The sequence below is a fragment of the Chiloscyllium plagiosum genome, unplaced genomic scaffold, assembly GCF_037043375.1.
Source record: "Chiloscyllium plagiosum isolate Xiang-an unplaced genomic scaffold, Cpla_swu_hap1 HiC_scaffold_39, whole genome shotgun sequence".
NCBI lineage: Eukaryota > Metazoa > Chordata > Chondrichthyes > Orectolobiformes > Hemiscylliidae > Chiloscyllium > Chiloscyllium plagiosum.
Window position 1 is genome coordinate 7,499,344 of NW_028270177.1, and position 23,377 is coordinate 7,522,720.

Genomic DNA, 23,377 nt, shown 5'->3' on the forward strand with positions numbered 1-23,377 from the left:
ACAAGGTCAGCCACGTGGACCTCACAAAATGAGCTTCCTGATTGAATAAGATTAACAACCCCAATCAGGGAGCCTTGGCTGACAGATAAGAACAGGAGTGTCAGACATCCTGTTCAATCCAATTGCTGACTGAGGGAGCTGGATCAGTGTCAAGATCACTCCATGTGTAAATAAAGGGTGACTTGGCAACAAGTACCAGCCTCCATGGAGTTATTGATTACTTGAGAATCAAATTGTTATCTGAAAAGGAAGAATGTGCAGGGCTACAGGGAGTAAAATTTTTCTGCAGAAAATCAGTACAGGCGATGAACCAAATGGCTATCTTCTGTTCTGTAATATTTTGTGATTCTAATACTTGCAAACTGAAGCATGTATAAAGTATTAAAATACAAGTGAATTGACATTACTGCACAGTCAACAGATAGATGAACCCAAGCTCGCACCCACAATTTCACAAGTTAACCTCATCTACCACTTTAACATTGGTGAAATGTGTCTTTGAAGAGCTTCATCTGCAATGCACAGATTATGTTGACCGAACTGAGTTAATAAATAAAACAGGTCAACAATGAGAAGTGTGACAGTGTTTTTATTGCACAGTGGCAGTGCCCCTATCTCTGGGTCAGGTTGCCCAGGTTCCAGTCTGACCTCCCAACAGGTGTGTTGTAGTATATCTAAACTGACCGATTAAAATAATCCATGGGAAGAGTGAAATAGAAGACAAAGTGCCAAAGAAACTCAGTAGGTCTGATAGGATAATGGACAGTGAAACAGAATTAATGTTACAAGTCAAATTTGACACTTTATCAGAACTGATGGAACTGGAACCGTTATTGATTTTGTATTGTAGAAAAAAAGGGAGAAGCAGGAGGACAAAAAAAAAGAAGTACTGTACCTTGTTCCTCGATTTAGCACTTTACCATCTTTGGGATCAACAATCAGTTCAATAATTTCAGACGTTGAATCTCTGTCCTCCAAATCCATGGAGAAGGTAACCATTTAACATCTCATCTAAAAGTTAAAAAAAGTCACACAACACCAGGTTATAGTCCAACAGGTTTATTTGGAGGCACTAGCTTTCAGAGCACTGGTCCTTCAATCACCTGAAGCAGCAGCACTTCAAAAGCTAGTGCCTCCAAATTAAACCTGTTGGACTTTAACCTGGCGTTGTGATTTTTAAACTTTGTCCACTCCAGTTCAACACTGGCACCTCCAACTCACCCAAAAGAAGAGCATCTCCACCAACAAAGCACTCCTCAAAATTGTAATGAAAATACAAGTTTGCACCTCACATTTATTTCTGTCATACTGTTTAATTTTAAAACTCATGCTTAATTTATAAAATTTTATAAATAATCTACCTTTTTTTCCTTACTAATTTTGCTTTCTGAAACCCTGGATGGGATTTTCTGATGGTCTTGAAATGTTATTTTTGCTTAAAAAGGACTTGTGCACAGAGACCCTGTGGATTCTGCAGGAATTGCCCAGGAAATTGAAAATTCCTATAGGTGATACCACTATGCTTGAAGTATTCTGAAAGTATCCATTAAACCAGAGACTTCAGAGGGTTCTGATGAAATTAAGTAAATAATTGCTCAGAAAAAGTTGGACTATTGCTATTAAGTACATAACCCAACACCTAGGTTAACTATTCAACTGATCCCATATTTAGCTCACATACCTTAAAATACACCTGTCCCAGACCACTTACATCCCCCAGACATCAAAAATGACAGTCTCTTGCTAGTCTGGACCTGATGCTCCCTTCCTAACGGAGCTGGTTAAGCCCCAAGAATTGGTCCACAGTGAGCAAAAGGGGAATAGCGTCTACCTCCCTACTACCAACTTCATCTGCCCCGGACCCTGTTACCACCTCCATCATTTCACGTTTCTGTCCTGATGCCACCCAGCCTTTCCCTACCTGTTCTCTGGCTGCACCCACACCTGAAAGCCCCATGGACCAACAATTACCTTTGCTGTGGAGCCTGATAGCACCCTCCCACCTAGACCTATTCTAAACATTGCACCACTGACCTGGTCACACTGCCATCTAGCTCTCCACCCCTACCCTCTTGGCATGATACTCACCTATCATCCCTATAACCCCATTCATGTGGCATTCTAACTTCACATATTATGTACTTACTTTTGATAGCATTTACCGGTGATTCTGCATCTTGAAATGTCAGAATACAGCAACTGACTACTGTGAAAAGGAAAGGATAGGTGGGGGGGGGGGGGGGGGGGGGGAGAAAAGAAAAAGAGTACTGATTTGCCATTCCCCAGCAATTCTACAGTTCCAGAGAACAATCAGCATTGAAGAATTACTCAGCATTTCTGAAGCAGCCCTGATCAGAATTTCTCAAAAGAAAATGCAGATCCCCTTATTCCATAAAAAAAAAGGCAAAGCAAAGCAATCTGCAAGATTACCACTCCTTCAAAAATATGTCTCAATAAAACAGAATCAATAAAGATTTCCACCAGTCACTTTCAAAATGTACAGCTACAAATCAAATCACTCTTAAGGAATACCTTCAATGCAATTATATAGGCTGGACTAGCTCTTTGGCACACTTAAATTTCCACTTTGTAGTACAGATATGCTACAGATACTGTACTTAAAACAGAAGCGTGATCTCCCAGTTTCCAAAGCCACCTTGTGGAACTTAAGCAGAACAGTACCAAAACTGTTAGATTAAGTAGGTGAATTGCATGTGAAATGTGATTGGGACAACGAAAGATTACCTAAAATGTAAATCCATTTTTGACACTGGGCACCTCAAATGATTAATTCCTCAACTTAAACAATTGCCTGAAAGTTTATATTTCACACAATCTGACAAAATCTTCAACATTTGTTAACAGTTTGTGAAATCGCATCCGGGTTATATATTGAGCTTGGGAAACTCCGTGGTGGAGGTGGCCACTGGGCCACACTGGGTCAAGTGCACAGCCAGAAATTCTGATGAAACATTAACTCTGATTTCTCTCCACAGAGGCTGTCAGGCCTGCTGAGATTTTCCAGCAATTTTTGTTTTTGGTTAACATTTTGTCATCCAAACCTGAACTCTGCTTGTTTTTGCAAATAGCTGTTTATTGTGAAACTTTCAATGAAGGTGGTGAATGTTTACAGGCTACTCACTTGGTGTAAACACTTGAATGCTGACAACTACACTTTCTAATATGTAAATCTGTATTGCAAAATCTTTCTCCCACAAATTGTTTCTTTGCCAAAGCACTGCAACCACCAAGCAGTGGTTTATCCCAAAAGAACAGTCTTAACAGCAATTCTTGCTAATCTCTCAAAACGAGAACATCCCTTGGAGTGTTGTTGCTAATATTTCAGTTAACATTATCTTGAATTGTGAAAATGCCATCAGCACAGTTATATGCTTTTTGTTCTTCCAAACATGCTGCAGGACAGGAAGATTGAGCTGTGTAATACCAGACCCATGATTGGATTCATCACTAGAGTAAGGTTTGGAGCAATTTCACTTCAATGTCTGACCTCAGAGTCAGAAGGTTGAGTGTCCAAATCCCACTCCAGGATGCGGATAAATTATACCAACCAATATTCCAAACCGGAGGAATTGTTGTTCTTTGAAAAGTTAAACCTCATTTTTATTTTGTGGTGATTAAATTGCCAGAGCACATGTCTTCAATGAAAATAGATTAACTCGTCATCCATTTCAAATTTGTTTACTGGATTATGTTGAGTGCAAAATGGCTTTATGTGCATAAAGATGTTTGAGAGCTTCACATAAATGCAAACCTTTTACAAATTGGACTAAAACAAGAAGCTCTTGGCACTTAACATTAAAAAGGTGAATATAACTATTGTTTGATTTGGTTTCTCCTGCATAATATACTGTAACATTGGTGCTAATACATCTTATAAACTTACCTAACAATGCTCTGCAACAACCATCGCTAATACTTAAAGTCAATTTAAGCTATACCAAATTAGATGTAAACGTTGGCGGTTTTTGTTTCAAAGTGTAACTCTCTGGTCTGCAATGCATTTATGAACCAAGCTGAATCCCACAACACATTTAAAATAAAAGCAAAATAACGCCAATCATGTCTCACTTGGATGGGCTAATTTACAAAGGCACTCATGCATTTCATCTTTGGTCAAACCCAGTATTGCTCGATGATTGTAATTTATCGCTTTTTACATTCCACATTCAACACTAACTTGTTTTACTGTAAATAGTGGAATTAAATATTTCATCTTGCAACACAAGCATTTCCATGGTTGAATAAAATGGCACACTGGAAAAGTTTTAAGTTTCCATAACAAAAAACTACAATTTTCCATCAGATAAGCTTTCATTGGCATGCAGACTAATGTTGAACACACACTGCCAAAAGATAAGTTATTGTTATCAAATTAATTAAAACTGTACACAACAACTTGCTACTAAGAATTTTAAATGTAGAATTTTGGCTACAGTTAAACATAATACAAAGTGTAATATTGTTTGATATGGCATTGTGCTTAGATTCCATTAACCCTTTCAAGGTAAGTAATTTGCCAAGTGTATTTTTTTCTGTGGAAAAAGATCATTGTTTGACAAATTTTGACTACGTGTTCCAAAATCATGTGCAAATCAAATAGTTGCACCCAAATGTTTTAGGTACTTTTTTTGTCTCTATCAAAAAAGGCTTGCAGCAGTGACTGCCTCATGATGAGATTCTAGTTGTTCAATGGTTGCTAGTCATTTCTATATGGTAAAAACAATGACTGCAGATGCTGGAAACCAGATTCTGGATCAGTGGTGCTGGAAGAGCACAGCAATTCAGGCAGCATCCAAGGACAGGCAAAATCGACGTATCGAGCAAAAGCCCTTCATCAGGAATAAAGCTGGATTTTCTACAGCACTCTCTCAGTATAGAATAAAGAGGGTCAAGCTGGATTTTCGCACCTGCGATGGTCATTTCTATATGATGAGGCAGGTGAAGAATATGGTGATCTATTTTCCACAAGACTGAAGGTAGGTGCACTGACCACCTATTGGCAATGACCCACAGCCAAGCAATAAATTGTGACTCAAAAACACAGGTATACAGCAACACAGGTATACAGCAGACAACAATCCCTCAGATAGCACAAAGGTTATAGGGCAGCTGTGAGAAAAACATAACAGATCTCAAGCCGTCGGATGAAAAAGAAATGTGATCCTGTTGCCAATCCTTATCAGTATTTATCAAAACCAATGTCCACACTAAACTAACGCTAACTTGCCATTAATTTCGCCAATGTTGACCTTTGTTTGACAACAGGAATCAGCAGAAGACATTAGCTGAAAACTCCAGAAAACAGCTCTCATGTATAAACCACGCTACTGGGAATTCAGTTGACTGATTTTGCACTGTGAAGGTTTTATAATGGGATTAACTGATTTACTATAAACCATTGATTTTAATAAGGAAACGTTACAGGGTCAGCAATAAATCTTATATGGCTATACCAGCTTCAATGCAGTTGATGTCAGTATAATAAGACATACTGAAACTGCACTTACACTATAATTCTAGAATAGAAACAAAATATATTGCATTTATAGTTTACCATAGTTCAGAGGGAGATATTGGCCTTGGAGGAAGTAGTTTGTTTTACCAGAATAATATTTGGACTTCATAGCTTATATTCCAGTCAAAACTACAAAGATTAGAATTGAGAAGTTTAGACAGTTAATGGGTGATCTGATCAAAGTGTTCAAGGTTTTAAAGGGCAGCAGGGTAGATACAGAAAAACTATATTACACTTTTTGGGAGGGATTGACCTTAAAATCTTTCACATAAAGTGTGGTACAGGTTTGACACACAATTGGCAATTAATGCTGGGTTAATTGTCTGATGTGGGAGTTTAGTTTAGGGAGGGTTTACGGATTACTGAGGTTATATTTGCAATAAATGCCATTGGTTGCAAATCCTATCAGATCGAATGGATCGGTTGGAGAGGCAGTTAGAGGCAATGTGGAAGTTACAAGAGCAAGGGGGTGTGATAGATGGCAGTGATAGGAGGGGGGGGGGGGGGGGGGGGGGGGGGGGGGAGTCTCAGATACAGTCACATGGTTGGTTTAACTCCAGGAAAGGTAAGAGAGGTAAGCAGGTAGTGCAGAGGTCTTCTGTGGCTATCCCCATTTCAAACAAGTATGCTATTTTGGAAAACGTAGGGGATGATGGATTCTCAGGGGAACGTAGCACGAACAGCCAAGTTTCTGGTATTGAGACTGGCTCTAAAGTAATGAGAGGTACATCGGGTTCCAAGCGATCGAATGTGTTAGAGGACTCTCTCATCAGGGGCACAGACAGGCGTTACTGTGGCCAGCAGCGAAAAATCAGAATGATGTGTTGCTTCCCTGGTGCCAGGATCAAGGATGTCTCAGAGAGGGTGAAGGTGGGGGGTAAGACCCAGGGAGATAGTAAGGAAAGATTTCAATCTGAGAACTGGCACAGTTGAGAACAAAGGCGAATCAAAACAGTCAGGGCAGGCAGGGACAAAGCAGAGAACAAGGTTGGACTGATAACTTAAACTGATTTATTTCAATGCAAGAGGCCTAACAGGGAAGGCAGATGAACTCAGGGCATGGTTAGGAACATGGAACTGGGATATCACAGCAATTACAGAAACATGACTCAGGGATGGACAGGACTGGCAGCTTAATGTTCCAGGTTACAAATACTACAGGAAGGCGAGAGAGGAAGGAGAGTGGCATTTTTGATAAGGGATAGCATTACAGCATTAGGGAGGATATTCCCAGAAACACATCCAGGAAAGTTATTTAGGTGGAACTGAGAAATAAGAAAGGGATGATCATCCTACTGAGATTGTATTATAGACCCCCTAATAGTCAGAGGGAAATTGAGAAACAAATTTATAAGGAGATCTCAGTTATCTGTAAGAATAATAGGGTGGTTATGGTAGGGGATTTTAACTTTCCAAACATCGACTGGGTCTGCCATAGTGTTAAGGGTTTAGATGGAGAGGAATTTGTTAAGTGTGTACAAGAAAATTTTCTGATTCAGTATGTGGATGTACTAACTAGAGAAAGTGCAAAACTTGACCTGCTCTTGGAAAATAAAGCAGGGCAGGTGACTGAGGTGTCAGTGGGGGAGCACTTTGGGACCAGCGACCATAATTCTATTAGTTTTAAAATAGTGATGGAAAAGGATAGACCAGATCTAAAAGTTGAAGTTCTAAATTGGAGGAAGGCCAATTTTGATGGTATTAGGCAAGAACTTTCAAAAGCTGATTGGGCGCAGATGTTCACAGGTAAAGGGATGGCTGGAAAATGGGAAGCCTTCAGAAATGAGATAACCGGAGTTCACAACAAGTATATTCCTGTTAGAGCGAAAGGAAAGGCTGGAATACTGGATGACTAAAGAAATTGAGGGCTTGGTTAAAAAACAGAAGGAATAGGTATAGACAGGATAGATCAAGTGAATCCTAAGAAGAGTATAAAGGCAGGAGGAGTATACTTAAGAGAGAAATCAGGAGGGCAAAAGAGGACATGAGACAGCTTTGGCAAATAGAGTTAAGGAGAATCCAAAGAGTTTTTACAAATACATTAAGGGCAAAAGGGTAACTAGGGAGAGAACAAATCCCCTCAAAGATCAGCAAAGCAGCCTTTGTGTGGAGCTGCAGGAAGTAGGGCAGATACTAAACAAGTATTTTGCATCAGTATTTGCTGTGGAAAAGGAGATGGAAGATATAGAACGTAGGGAAATAGATGGAGACATCTCGAAAAATGTCCATACCACAGAGGAGGAAGTGCTGGAAACGCATAAAAGTGGATAAATCCCCAGGACCTGATCAGGTGTACCTCATGGAATACAGGGAGAACTCGCTATTTGGATACAAAAGGTAGAAGACAGAGGAAGGTGGTGCAGGGTTGTTTCTCAGACTGGAGGCCTGTGACCAGTGGAGTGCCACAAGGATCGGTGCTGGGTCCACTCCTTTTCATCATAAGAGGTATCATTAGTAAGTTTGCTGAGGACACCAAAATTGGAGGTGTAATGGACAGCGATGAGGTTACCTCACATTACAACAGGATCTTGATCAGATGGGCCAATGGGCTGAGGAGTGGCAGATGGAATTTAAATTAGATAAATGCAAGTGCTGCATTTTGGGAAAGCAAATCTTAGCAGGACTTATACACTTAATGGTAAGGTCCTAGGGAGCGTTGCTGAACAAAGAGACCTTGGGAGTGCAGGTTCACAGCTCCTTGGAAGTGGAGTCGCAGGTAGATAGGATAGTGAAGGCGGCATTTGGTATGCTTTCCTTTATTGGCTAGAGTATTAAGTACAGGAGTTGGGAGGTCATGTTGCGTCTGTACAGGACTTTTGTTAGGCTGTTTTTGGAATGTAGAGTGCAATTCTGGTCTCCTTCCTATTGGAGGAATGTTATGAAACTTGAAAGGGTTGAGAAAAGATTTACAAGGATGTTGCCAGGGTTGGAGAATTTGAGCCACAGGGAGAGGTTGAATAGGCTGGGACTGTTTTTCCTGGAGCGTCCGAGGCTGAAGGGTGACCTTATAGAGGTTTATAAAATCATGAGGGGTATGGATAGGATAAATAGATAAAGTCTTTCCCCTGGGGTGAGGGAAGTCCAGAACTAGAGGGCATAGGTTTAGGGTGAGAGGGGAAAAGATATGAAAGGGACCCAAGGGGCAGCGTTTTCACACAGAGGGTGGTACATGTATGGAATGAGCTGCCAGAGGAAGTGGAGGAGAGTACAATTGCAACATTTCAAAGGCATCTGGATGGGTATAAGAATAGGGAGGGCTTGGAGGGATATTGGCCAGGTGCTGGCAGGTGGGACTAGATTGGGTTGGGTTATCTGGTCGACATGGACGAGTTGGATCGAAGGGGCTGTTTCTGTGCTGTACATTTCCATGGCTGTATGACTCTAAGAGGACTGATGGAGTCTCGGTTTAGCTTGTTATTTAAAGGATGGGACACCTTCAGGACTACAAAGTGAGTGAATTACCTGCTCAAGTCCCTGAAACATATGAAGTTTGAACAGGAGTAGGCCTTGCAGCACCGCTCCATGACTTAATGAGATAATACTTGATCTGGTGTCACCTCAAATCTACTTTACTGACTGTCGTTACTCTCAAGTCCCTTATTTATCAAAAATTAAGTCTGTCTGGAATACAGTCTCTCTTCCCTTCTGAGGAATAAAATTCCACGTATGAGCTACTAAATTGGAACCCTTAGATTTAAATGGTGTCCTATAGTTTTAACCTCTCATAAAAGGGAAACATCCTCTCAGCACTGACTCTGCCAACATCCCTCAGGATCTTATGTTTTAAATGAGGAGTGATCTGATTATCTAAACTTCAATGGATATAGACTCAGCCATCATAAGATAACCACTTCATCCCAGGAATCAGTTAATTGAACCTTATCAGAGCCATTTCTACTACAATTATACCGTTCAAGAAGGTGACCAAAATGGCGCATAGAACTTCACAGAGGGGTTTACAAAGCTTTCAGACTTAGAGGAAAGTTGGATAAAACCATTTTCTTTTGAGATTATGCAAAGTACTTTGACTATTTACATCGATTTCCCAAGTTTGTTCATGTAGTTCAATGAGTGGAGTAAGATTTGCACCAATACATGCATCTACAGACTATATTTCCAAGTGAGGTGCATCAGTTTCTTAAAAAAACTCCAATGATTGAGAATGTAATTCCTAAACTAATGATGTATTAGCTGGAACATTGCTGTTATGATAAATTCTTTCCCTGGGGACATGGGATATTGGTGAGCAGAAATCAAAAAGATATTACTAATTTTAACACCTACTTGAAATATTTGCCTAGGTAGACACAGCACAGTATGCTGACACTGCCCAGCTTTACTTCACGAACACATTTCTTGATACTTTCAGAGCCTCTCAATTGGCAGACTACTTGTTTGACATGGACTTGTAGACAAAAAGGAAGTTATTCAAACTAAATACAGGAAAAATCAAAATCATTGACTTCTGTGCTTGGAAGAAACTTTGGAAGACTCAAAACTTTGTTTCTCTCCCCACAGATGCTGCCAGACTAGCCGAGTTTTTTCAAGTTTTTATGGTTGTAAGTTTGCTCATTGAGTTGGTAGGTTTGTTCTCAGATGTTTTGTCACCATGCTAGGGAACATCACCAGTGCGCCTCCGTTGAAGCGCTGGTGTTCTGTCCCACTTTCTATTTATATGTCTTGGTCTGTTAAGGAGGGTGAACCGACAATGATATCAATGATAGAAAGTGGAACAGAACACCAGCACTTCATCAGAGGCTCACTGTTGATGTTACCTAGCATGATGACAAACGTCTGGGAACAAACCTACCAAGCTCAGTGAGCAAAGTTACAACCTGAACTTCAAGGTGATCTACAAACCTTCTTAAAAATTGCAAATCAAGTTTTTATTTCAGCTCCTCAGCATCCACAGTGCCTTGCTTTTACAACTATCTTTTGTCTCCGCTGCAAACTGCTCTCTAATTAAAAACTCCATCCCTCTTCCCCAGCAAACAGAAAGGTGAACCAGGCTGTTTGCAATGTTAGCTACACACCTGACCCTAAGCTTCCAACCACATAGTCACTGATGACACTTATTACAATGTGGATATCTCCATAACACAGTTTGAGATCACCTCTACCATGGGAGGACCGGGGATGGGAACACGAGAAAGGGATAGTTTGGGGGAGGAGAGAAAGACAAGCAGGAGGGAAAGAAGGGGAGGTGGAGGAGGGAAAGAAGGGGAGATATAAACGAGGAATGGAGTAACCCCCGTCGAGAATGTGGTGCTGGAAAAGCACAGCAGGGTCAGGCAGCATCCGAGGGGCAGGAGAATCGACGTTTCGGGCAAAAACCCTTAATCAGGAATGAGGCTGGGAGCCGAGGGGGTGAGAGGCTGATAAGCCTTATTCCTGATGAAGGGCTCCGGCCCGAAACGTCGGCTCTCCTGCTCCTCGGATGCTGCCTGACCTCTTGGGCTTTTCCAGCAACACACTCTCGACTCTGATCTGCCGTCCTCACTTTCTCCTGTAGTGACCCGCATCACGGGGAGACGGGGAGACAGGCCTCCCCTTCCCATTACCATCCCAGCGCTGGCAGCACCAAGGCCGCCTCCGACCGCCGGCATGTCAGGCCTCCCCTCCAGCTCGGATGGCCCGGTTTCCTGCCCAGCCCCGGGAGCTCCCACTCACCTTTCACTAGCGTCTCCTCCACAAAACCAGGGCAGCAGCTGACAAGCAAAACGCTGGGAACCTCCATTCCAACTCGACTCGGGCCCGACACTCAACTCTGACCTCTCACCCCGAGCAGCCGCCGGGGTCAAAAGCGTCTCACTTCCCCCTGGAGCTCGCCCTTTCCTTCCAAACCGCACCATACAGACGTCGGCAATTAAGTCTATCTCTCCTAATGCCACATCTCACTGTACCGGAGCCTCGGTTTTATTTATCCGCGCTCTCGTTTCTTTCATTTCGGCCTCCGGGAGCGGACAGGGTGAGGAATGTACCATTGTGCCTGTGTTGGGGGGGGGGTGTCGACTAGTTGTCATCGCGTGCAAGCGTGAGCAAGAAACAATTCAATGAGTGGCATGAGGTTTATCTGGATATTATATATTCTGTAACCTTGGAATAGCAATGGAGATTGCTAGCTGTGAGAATGGGTAACTTCGTATTCACCGTTAGGTTATTGGATCTCCCTATTTGCATGTAGTAGAGGCTGTGTTCAGTTGCCATGGGAACCCAGACAGGCCAGGAGGATGACAACAGGCAATGGAGGGATGGTGAGAGCTGGAAGAAACTCAACAGTCCCCCACAACATGGCAAGCAGTAACACTGATGTGGGACACATATTGGTCAAGGTACTTAAAAATGAGTATTTTTTTTCTTCTTTAAAAGCGAACCAAGGCCTTTAAATGCCAATTAAGCTGAACGTTTCATAAACAAAGACAGAAATTGCTGGGGAAACTCAGCAGGTCTGGCAGCATCTGTGGGAGTGAAATCAGAATCAACCCTTTCGTGACTCTCCTCCAGGACAGGCTGAATGTTTCGTTGTCTGGAAGCATAGACTCAAAGGCAGTTTTCGAAAGGGCACTACCAATTAAATGGATTGCATTTCTGTAGCATCTCTCACAACCACAGCATATCCCAAAGCACTTTAAAACCAGTGAAACGGCTGTTGAAGTGCAGTTACTTCTGCCATATGGCAGCCAGTTTGCGCATAGTGATCTCCCACAAATTGGGAGAAGATAATAAAATTTCAAAATTGCAGAAGAAACTCGGCAGATTTGGCAGCATCTGCGGAGAGAGAAACAAAGTTTACATTTTGTGTTGAGTTCTGAAGAAGGTCGCTGGACTCGAAATGTTAACTGCTCTCTCTCCACAGATGCAGCCAGACCTGATGAATTTCTCCAGGAATTTCATTTTTTTGTTTCTGACTTCCAGCATCAGTTGTTTATTTTATTTTAGCAATGAGATAATAACAGGCTAAGCTGTTTTCATGAGGAAGTCATATTAGAGTTGAGAGGTTAACTCTGCTTTTCTCACCACAGCTGTTATCAGACCTATTAAGTTTCTCCAGTCTTTTCTGTGTTTGCTGCAGGAAAAAGTGGGTTGAAAGGTAAATATTGGACAGGACATTTCATTGTGGATTTTCATTGTTCTCCCATGGATCTTTTACATCTGTCTGAGATAGAACATTTAGTATTTGGTCTGAAATATCACACCTCTAACTATACAGCACTGGAGTGTCAGATTAGATTACCTACAGTGTGGAAATAGGCCCTTTGGCCCAAACAGTCCACACCGACCGTCCAAAGAGTAACCCACCCAGACCCATTTCCCTCTGACTAACGTACCTAACACTATGGGCAATTTAACATGGCCAGTTCATCTTTGGACAGTGGGAGGAAACCGGAACACCTGGAGGAAACCCACACAGACACAAGGAGAATGTGCTAACTCCACACAGACAGTCACCCGAAGCTGGAATCAAACCTGGGACCCTGGTACTGTGAGGCAGCAGTGCTAACCACTGTGCCATTGTGCTGCCTTGACTTTTGTCTTCAAGTCCAGCTCCAGGACAAAATTCTCTGACTAGGTAAGAATTAATCCAATCCAGTGATCGCCTTACAGAGGGAACTGGATAAATACTTGAACAGGAAATTACAACTCTATGTGAAAGAACTGTGGGTTTGGAACTAACTGAATAATGAATAAAGAGTACAGGCAAAATGAGCTGAATGGTTCCTTTCTATGCCGTTTCATTCTATGTTGTCAATACTGTGTTTGTACCAGAGGATTTCTGATTTAACCACACAGAATAAGCAGTTTCATCATTAATTGTGCATTATACAATGTGTTATTTAATATTGGCCAATTTCCAGTGTTATTACACGTGGGAAATGATGACAAATTGTGTTAAAAATGAAGGGGAGAGTAGGATTAGAGAGCAGGATATGGACATTCAGATGCAGTTTAGTTGCCAATTTAAATTCATATATTTTTATTTAAAACATTTCTATGTAGTATTACTTAAGAAACAATATGCAGAGGAGGTGAAGACTAACTACCTTACTCAGGTGAAATTTGGGGCATATGCATAAGAGGAAAAGATAAATGAAGACAAATGAAGGTCCCATACAGATAGAAATACAGGTTATTGGTGAGACGACACCTGATATTTTGTGCAGTTTTGTTCTCCCTACCAAAGAGAGGGTCTACTGACCATGAAGGAATGTAGCCAAAGTTCACTAGGCCAGAAATGGCAAGATTGTCATATGAGAAGAAATTGGTTCAGCTGAGCTTGTGTTCACTGGAGTTTAGAAGCATGAGAGGGTATCTTATTGAAACATAATTCTAACAGTGCTGGACAGACTAGATGCAGTATCAATATTTTCCTTGGTTGGGACACCCAGAACCAGTGGTCACTGTCTCAGGATATGGGGTAGGACTGATATGAGGCAACATTTCTTAACTCAGAATGTGGTCAACCTCAGAAGGCCGTGGAGGCCCTGTCATTGTGCATATTCAAGGTGGAAAGAATTTTGTTTAGATATTAAAGGCAGCAAAGTGTATGGAGAGGAAATAGTGATATGGAGAATCGGCCATTGTCTTATTGAAGGATGTCCAAAGTGCCAAATGGCCTACTCCTGCTCCCAGTTTCTATAATTCAGCCCCTATTTTAAAGCTTTTCCTTATTTTTATACGATAAAATTACTGTAGTTCATGTTTCAGGGAAATGGAGTAGGTTGGTGGGATGTAACCTGAAGATGTTAAAGAACATAAAGCATTCTATGTTTGGATTATTATTTGGTAAATGTCACGTTTGTAATTTTAATCAGCTACTTCTGCAATCACTCTGATAGAAGCTGTTTAAATAATACATTTAGACTTCCAGAAGGCATTCGACAGAGTACCTCACAAAAGGTGTTGGAGGTGGTATTCAGCATGGACAGAGATTTGGCTAATGGACAAGAAACAGTGAGTGGGGACAAGGCATTCTTTTTCAGATTGGTGACCTGTAATCAGTGGGTTCTACGGAGGTCAGTTCTGGAACCGCAATTACATACATTAATGACTTAGAGTAAGCAAGTGAGTATACTGCAGCCAAATTTGCAGACAACACAAATAGGTGGAAAACCAAGTAGCAAGAGATATACAAACAGTTTAGAGAGGTGTTGATAGGGAAACTAAGTTGGCAAAAATTTAGCAAATGGAGTATAATGTGGGTACATGTGAAGTTGTTCATTTTAGAAGGGAGAACAAAAGAGCATAATATTATTTAAATTGAGAAAAATACACAGAAAGCTGCAACATCAATGGACTGGGAATACTTGTGCATTAAACACCGAAAACAAACACACAGATGCAGCAGGAATTAGGAAAGCTTATGGAATTCTGGCTCTTATTTAAAGAGAGTTGGTGTGTAAGAGTCTCACTGCATCTTTACAAGGTGCTAGTGGCACAACACCTAGAGTATTGTGAGCAGTTTGGTTCCCTCATTTAAGAAAATAAATTATTGGTGGCAGTTCAGAGAAAGTTCATTGGAATGATCTGGTGTGGAGGGATTGTCTTATAAGCAAAGGCTAAAAAGGCTGAGAATCCTCTCATTCTAAACCCCAGTGAGTAGTGATCCCATTGAAATATATAGGATTCTTAAGGGACTTGAAAAGGTAAATGCTAAGAAGATGTATCCCCTCATGGGAGAATTTTTTTTTCCCTCAGTGAGTTGTGAGTTTTTGGAACTCCTTGTCACAGAGAGCTGTGAGGCAGAGAGTCCTTGTGTATAATTCAGGCTGCATTAGATTTTTGATCAGTCGGGGAATGAAGGGCAGGAACATGGATATGAGGAGTGTCCGATCAACCACAATCCTATTGAATGGCAGAACAGGCTCAAGGGGCTGAATGGCCTACTACTGTTCCTGTTTCTTATGGTCTTTCCAGCAAACAATTTAGAGTTACAGGGAAATGGAGACCAATAGGACTAATTCATATTTTTTAAAGAATGGTAAAGTATGATGAGTCAAATGGCCTTTCTCTGTAAATATTTCCTGGCCAATGTTTATCATTTTATGAAAATCCCAAAACTAAATCCCAACACATATTTTCTGGTCCTTATCATATTGCTGTTGAGGGGGAAATTTAGGTCTCAATAGCTTGTCTTGATATGTATAAAAGGGATACTCTTAAGAAAGCTGTCTACAATTGATATGGGGACAAGTTTAGGCCAACTGTTCTTGAGAGTCACAATACTAAATTTCTGTAAGCTGACACAGTTTGAGGTTAATTCAAGGCTAGTTGTTAAATTATGACTGTTTGGATCGGCAACTGCTTTTAAATCCCAACATCCTTGTCTTAGAACAAGCCCATGTTGTCAAAGCCAAAGAAAACAGCAAGGAATTACTGTCTTTTTCTTTATATATTTTAAATGTGCATGTTGAATGGCTATTTGAAATAACACTCCAGGTAGTCTTGTTGGAATGATTTCCTCTGTGCATTATTTGCAGTAAGATCATTAGTGGATTTTTATAAACACACTTTTAATTTCACATTACAGAGTGCTCAGAGGAAATCTCCTGCTATTTGGGAGATTGGCAGTAAATTGGCCACATTAGACTATGCATTTGGCGCTGAGCTGACCAGCATCAAAAGTGCAGATTTAGAACTACTAAAGCCTCTTGGTGTAGCACACCACTCACTAACTATGTTAAAATTACCAAAGCACTTGATGGGATAACTCATGATATCAATGGAATATGGGTATAGTTTGATATTATTTCACAGCTACATCTAAAGACCTGTGTTTCTTGATAAAATCCATTATCACAATGCAACATTTGAACACCATACTGTTTGTGTTTTAGGTTCAAGAGGATCTTCAAGAGCTGAAAGAGGAAATCTCACACATCACAATACATGGTGAAACCGCAACAGTGGACATTCAAACACTTGAAACAGCCATTCGTAGGACTGAAATGGGCCTAAAGGTCAGTGGAATTAAAGATGCTGGGTGCTTTAGCAAATTAAGAAGTAAGATTTAATAATTAACTAATTAGTTTAGATTAGATTACATTACAGTGTGGAAACAGGCCCTTCGGCCCAACAAGTCCACACCGATTCGCCGAAGCGCAACCCACCCATACCCCTACATTTACCCCTTACCTAACACTACGGGCAATTTAGCATGGCCAATTCACCTGACCTGCACATCTTTGGACTGTGGGAGGAAACCGGAGCACCCGGAGGAAACCCACGCAGACAGGCGGAGAACGTGCAAACTCCACACAGTCAGTCGCCTGAGGCCGGAATTGAACCCGGGTCTCTGGCGCTGTGAGGTAACAGTGCTAACCACTGTGCCACCGTGCCGCCCACCAACTAATAATAGGACTTATACAATAAATGGTAGGGCCCTGGGGAACGTTGCTGAACAAAGAGACCTAGATGTGCAGGTGCATAGTTCCTCGAAAGTGGAGTCACAAGGAGACAGGGTGTGAAGAGGCATTTGGCACATTTGCCTTCATTGATCAGTGTCTTGAGTATAGGAGTTGGGATGTCATCATGCGGCTGTACAGGAAATTGGTGAGGCCACTTTTATAAAACTGCCTTCACTTCTGGTCTCTCTGCTGTAGGAAGGATGTTGTTAAACTTGAAAAGATTCAGAAGCCATTTACAAGGCTGTTGCTGGGATTGGAAGATATGAGCTATAGTGAGAGGCTAAATAGTCTGGGGCTTTTTTCATTGGAGAGTCAGAGGCTGAGGGCTGACCTTATAGAGATTTATAAAATCATGAGGGGCATATATTGAATGAATAGCTAGCTCTTTTTCCCAGGGTGGGGTTGTCCAAAACTAGTGGGCATAGGTTAAGGTGAGAGGGGAAAAATTTAAAAGGAACCTCAGGGGCAACCTTTTCAAGCAGAGTGTAGTGCAAGTATGGAACAAGCTGCAAGAGCAGATGGTGGAAGCAGGTACAAATATAAAATTTAAAAGGCATTTGGATTAGTACAGGAGTGGGGAAGAGTTTAGAGGGATATGGGCCAAATGCTGGCAAATTGGACTAGATCAGCTTAGGATAGCTAGTCATCAAGGATGATTTGGACATTCCTGAAGAAGGGCATGTGCCCGAAACGTCGAATCTTCTGTTCCCTAGATGCTGCCTGACCTGCTGTGCTGTTCCAGCAATAAAGTTTCAGCTTTGATCTCCAGCGTCTGCAGACCTCACTTTCTCCTCAAGGATGATTTGGACCCAAGGGTCTGTTTCTGTTCTGTATAACTCTATGACTCTATTGCCTTAAATGTAAGAGGATGTTTAGTAGAAATGTGGAAAGTCATAAAGAGTTTAAATAGAATTAATAAACTGTTACAGTGGCGGGAAGGTTGTCAACAAGAGGGCACAGATTCAAAACAATGGCAAATAAACCAGAAGCAACAATATCAACCTTTTATGTAATAAGTAGTTAATATTTGGAATATACTGCCTCATAGGATGATGGAATAGATTCCATATTAGCTCTCAAAAAGAATATTGAGTACATATGTGAAAGATAAAAAAAGGCAAAACTATGTTGAAATAGCCTAGAAACTAACAGGATTGTTGTTTAAAAGAACCAGTGGAATTAATGCATTGAATGGCAATGTTTTGTGGTGTACCAATCTCTGATTTTATAACTAATTTTAATGAATTTTAATGGACATGTTATGGCACACAACAGAGGTAGGTGAAACTTGAACCCAGACCTTTCTGTTCTATGATTTCATAAGTTTTGTATTTCTTCCAGACAATTAGTGGCCAGGAACATCTCTGGGAAAGAATAAATAATGTAGGTTTGAATTGTTTTAAAATTAGAGGCATGAATTCTGCTTCCAAGTGAGGTATGATACATTTTTTATATATTTGAGGTTTTCAAAGGTGCACTGCATCCAAACCAGAGCTGGGAGAAGCCAGGTTTTGTCTGCATACACAATGTTTTCAGTAGTCAAAAAAAAGTGACAAGCTGAAGGGCAAACCACCTCCCCCTGCTGGTTTGACAAGGAATTAAAATGTATAATTAATGCACGAAACAACGTGATTGAGAAAAACAGGTTACAGGTTAGTGAAAATGTTAGTTTGTACAGGAACAAAGGGATATTTTCTATGTGCTCCTTACACAATTACAGAACTAAACAGTGGTGCTATGAAGCTGAAATTATTACTTTGTCCCCCGCGGCCAGTGCCACCAAAACTAATATTCTTGGACTAAATTTGATTCTTTTTTAAAAAATCTGTTTCTATTGCAGAAATAAAACTAATTTGAAAAGTACTACCATATTTATGAATTTGCAAAAAAAGAGTGTGATTATTTTACAGTTCGCTGCATGCTTGTACACATCAGCTTCAAACCAGGGGAAAGATTTGATCTGCATGCCATGGATAGTGACATTGTAAATGTGTTTGAAAAGATCACAAAAGTGCTCTTTCTGTCAGAAGACTACAAGTTTGATTGCAGGAGGTGATACAAGTGATACAGTAAGCTGCAGCATTCTTGTGTTAGGAGTTAAAATACTGCAACTTCTGAAATCCAGTGACATCTGCTGCAGCTGAAAATAGGACTGAGCTGTGGCCCCCTCCCCCACACTATCACCATCCTAACACCAATTGCTGATGAGCTCTGAAACACTTGCTGTCTGAGCTCACATGTGAAGAATGGCCTTTTGCACGGGCAAAATGCCATGAAAGCACATCCTAGTCTGGGGTAGCACCTTCAGGAGAGGCAAATGGCAAATTATAGGTGAAAAAGAGAGTTATTTTATAAATAGTGAACCAATGAATTCTACATTAATCACACATTATTTTCTTCCTCAGTGCAAGATGAATGCATGATCATGACTCATTTGTGATTTATCTAGTAAAGTACGGTTTAAATATATTTCTGAAACATGCATAATAACAGACTACCGAGATCACACTATCTATCATTTGCATTCCTTTTTGCAAATTATTGTTCTTATTCTTATTTTAAATCATGACACACTGTTTTTCTACAGTGAGAGCATCACAGCAGCCTTCCTAAGTCTTCAAATTGACATTATTTCAGAGCTACTTTTAACTGCAATTAAAATTACTTTTATTTGATTGAGAACTGTGATAGCATGTGCGTGTTTCCTTTCTATATTGTAGTTATATAAGTTAATTCTTAAAGCAGTCAAACAACAGCTAATTTATATTCATAGCATAGAATCTGGCCTCTTTGCTCCCAGAACTCCTATGCCTAACCCTAATCTGAGGATAACAAGGAGAAAAAAAAAGCTATCACTCAAGGGCCTTGCTATTGATCATTACTCGGTAATTGACATTGAAAAGTGCATCTCATCCAAAACAAGTATTTTCATCCTTGTTTTCAAATCCATCCATGACCTTTTTTTTTATCTTTCTAACATCCTCCAGTTCTATAACCTCTGTGATCTCTGAAGTCCTTCAAATGTAGTCTCTTGTGCACTCATCATCTTCAGCTCCTAAGCACTCAAATTCATTTCCTAAGCCTTTCCACCACTCTACATGTATCTTCTCCATTAAGATGCTTCTTAAAACTTACTTGTTGACTTTGTTTGCTCTCATATCATTTTATACCAAATTTAATTTGATAACACTTGTGAAACACCATGTGACATTTTACTACACTAAATATGTTATATTTTAATGTAAGTTAGTGGTGTGTTAATGCCAAGTGAGCTGAAGATCAAGCAGGCTGCCCAGTTGTTGCAGTATCCTGGCAGCACTCAATATTAAGACACATATGACAATGGCCACTTGCATGAGGTACTGAGCCCATAAAATAACTTGGCATCTTTCTGAAAGAAGAGAAATATATAGTAAATCTAATAGATGGAACATGACGCAAATCTACACGGGATAGATATGGGAGACTCTGGGGAGGCATTCATAAATATTTTCTAAGCTTTGTTTTACAAACTTAAATGATCTCTAATAAGCCATTTCAATCCACAGTTCCAGAAATTGTACTGCAGCAGGAGCCTGATTTTCCCATATTTGAATCAACATTGTTAATTATTGAATCAACTAGAGTAGCACGTAATATAACAAGTTTTAGCATAATGAAACACCATTTTCTTAACATGTTGATGCAATTATTGTGAGCTGGCTTACACAGTGTTCTACAGTAATGTGCATTGTTATAATTAGTCTGTTGGCATGGTTGCCAATTCTAATATGGCACAATTATATAGTTCAAGATCAGGGTGGTTTGTTTACAGTGCTAAGTAAGAGATAAGAAATATTATGAAGCACAAGTAATGATTAAGTATTATAAAAGCTTGTATTTCAAAATAGAAACAAAACTGCATTGAATACTGATGTAAGTGTTCTGCAGTTTTATTTCTACACTAAACATATTAATTGTAGTTATGTTAACTGTGTTTTGAACTTGATAACAACAACATTTCAAGTACAATCTGCTCTCCATTTTATGAAAAAGATATAGACGCATGGAAACAAGACAAAACAACGTTTAGAGGAATAATACCAAAACTGAGAGGCTACACTAAGAAAGATTAAATAGGTTGGCAGTTTTTCTCCAGCAGAGAGCAAACTGAGGGGTTATCTGATTAAGATCTTCAAGATTATTTAAGCATCTGGTAAGATTGCTACAAATGAAGTTGTTTTTACCCGCAAATATGACCAGACCAAAGACCATAAATATAAGATGACCACTAATAGTTCAAGAGAAATTTCCTTATCCAGAGAGTGGTTAGAATGTAAAACTAGCAACCAAAGTGAGTAGTTGAGGTGAAGATCATAAATATGTTTAAGGATAAGCTAGCTAAGTACGGGAGGGAGAAAGGAATAGAAAATTATCTGATGAGTTAGATGAAGCTAGAAGTGTGGGAGGAAACCCACATAGAGCACAAATGTTAACAAAACTCTGTTATATCTGCTTCTCTAGAAAATATAGTATTTTATAAAGGACCTTCCTGATGAAGAGCTTATGCTCGAAATGTCAACTCTCCTGCTCCTCGGATGCTATCTCACTGGTTGTGTTTTTCCAACACTACACTTTTTGACCTTCCTTACACATCCACTGACCCATTTTTTAAGTTCATCAGGTATTGGGGAAGCCCATTCCAAGTCTTTTTATCTTAAAATTCTGTTTGACATATTTAATCGTTATATCTCAATCTCACCTTCACTTGTATTGTTCAATTTGAGTGATGGCTAGGGTTTTTGCCCATTCCGCTTTGTGTTAGGCAATTCAGTTAGCTAAATCTTAAAATAACAGGCCTTCTCAATGACATTTCACATGGAGAGTCAAGACTCTGTAATCTAAAATGATAAGAGATTAGAGATAGGATAATAGTGCACCAAGATAGTGTGATTGAGTTCACATTTCCAAATCATTCATTGCATCCCTTTTAATTTTCATGTCCACATAACTGTAGAAATAAAAGAAGCTCACCTGGTGATAATACTTTGCTTTGCTGCAAAGTGGTTAGCACTGCTGCCTCACAGTGCCAAGGACCTAGGTTCAATTCCACTCTTGGGCGACTGTCTGTGTGGAGTTTGTGTGTTCTCTCCAAGTCTGCATGGGTTTCCTCCCATTGTCTAAAGATGAGCAGGTTAGATGGGTTGGCCATGCTAAATTGTCCTTAGTATCCAGGGATGTGCAGCTAAGTGGATTAGCCAGAGGGATTGCAGGGGTAGGGTAGTGAAGTGAGTCTAGGTGAAGTGGGATGCTCTCTGGATGGTCAGTGTTGACTCGATGGGCCAAATGACCTGCATCCACACTGTAGGGATTCTATGACTCTGTAGTGTTTCTGGTGGGGAGAATGTGTATTTATAGAAAAGTAATTTTATGTAAATAATTTCCATTCTAATTGTAAGCATAAAAACTGTGAACTGTGCATAGGCAAAAGATTTGGATTATATAAACTGAATCTGAAAAGTGTATCATTTTAAATTAAGGTGATGATTTCCAATAAAACAGACAACATAGAGCCATTCATCTTGGATGGTTATAGTGTGGTGCTTAATGGTACCAGTGGTGCATGTTAAGCCCCTATCCTGGTTGAAGTATATTTTTTGGAGCCAGCCTTGTCGTCTTGTTCATATCATGGAGTCATGGAAAGCCTGCTAACAATGCAGATGTGTGGAGATCTGTGATTAGCAAAATTTAGGCCACTGAAGATGCAACATGCAGAGAGAAAATAAAGGCTCAATCCCATAATCATTCCTTTCCTGTCTAATCTTTTGGCTATTATTTGAAGTTGACTGGAAAAGAACAGGGCTTTCTATTTTGGAGACCTCAGCCTTTTATGAATCAAAGAAAACTGTCAGAATCTAGTTTTGCAATTAAAAGAAAGGAGAATGTGTACATAGTATTTTCATTGATGCCAGCATCTCACACAGTGCATAATGGAAAGCTACTATCAGTGACCTATGCAAACCAAAACAGACTTGATTTGAAAATAATTCCTGAGTTGCCACTTGCTGAACAAAGTTTGTTATGTTGCAGAGTCATGCAGCAGAATACCTTAATGTAATCAATAACCAAGTGTTGACCCTTCCTGCTTTGGAATACAAAGATATGTCAGCTGCACACACTTTACCTGCGTAAGTACTGTGACTCATTTTGTTAATCCCAACCCAATTCATTGTCTTTAAATGCCTAAATAGTGGCAGTGTTATTCATTATTGTGGATAAAAACATGAACAGGTAATACTCTGGAAATAGTCAACAGGTAAGGTGCAACTGTGGAGAAAAACAATGTGGGCATTTCAGGCCAATGACCATTCATCGGAATTGAAGAGAGATAAAAATGTAACATGTTTTTAGTTCAGGTTTCCTGCATGTACTGTATTTTGCTTTTGTTGTAGAGACA

At 40.2% G+C, this 23,377-nt stretch overlaps 2 protein-coding genes across 3 annotated transcripts in view; one reads left to right on the plus strand and one right to left on the minus strand.

Moving 5' to 3' along the window:
- The window catches only part of aagab (alpha and gamma adaptin binding protein), a 46,574-nt gene extending 35,130 nt beyond the window's left edge, over positions 1-11,444 (minus strand). The window contains exon 1 of one of the 2 annotated variants that reach the window (XM_043677178.2): positions 11,207-11,444. In XM_043677178.2, the coding sequence (XP_043533113.2) occupies positions 11,207-11,273 (67 nt within the window). In that variant the 5' untranslated portion in view covers positions 11,274-11,444. The remainder of the gene's footprint in view (positions 1-11,206) is intronic. The other variant, XM_043677179.2, reaches the window with a different exon arrangement.
- A 332-nt stretch (positions 11,445-11,776) lies between these two features.
- The window catches only part of iqch (IQ motif containing H), a 185,690-nt gene continuing 174,089 nt past the window's right edge, over positions 11,777-23,377 (plus strand). Inside the window, exons 1-3 of the mRNA XM_043677174.2 lie at positions 11,777-11,868; positions 16,372-16,494; positions 23,011-23,108. Coding sequence (XP_043533109.2) covers positions 11,788-11,868; positions 16,372-16,494; positions 23,011-23,108 — 302 coding nt within the window. The 5' untranslated portion in view covers positions 11,777-11,787. The remainder of the gene's footprint in view (positions 11,869-16,371; positions 16,495-23,010; positions 23,109-23,377) is intronic.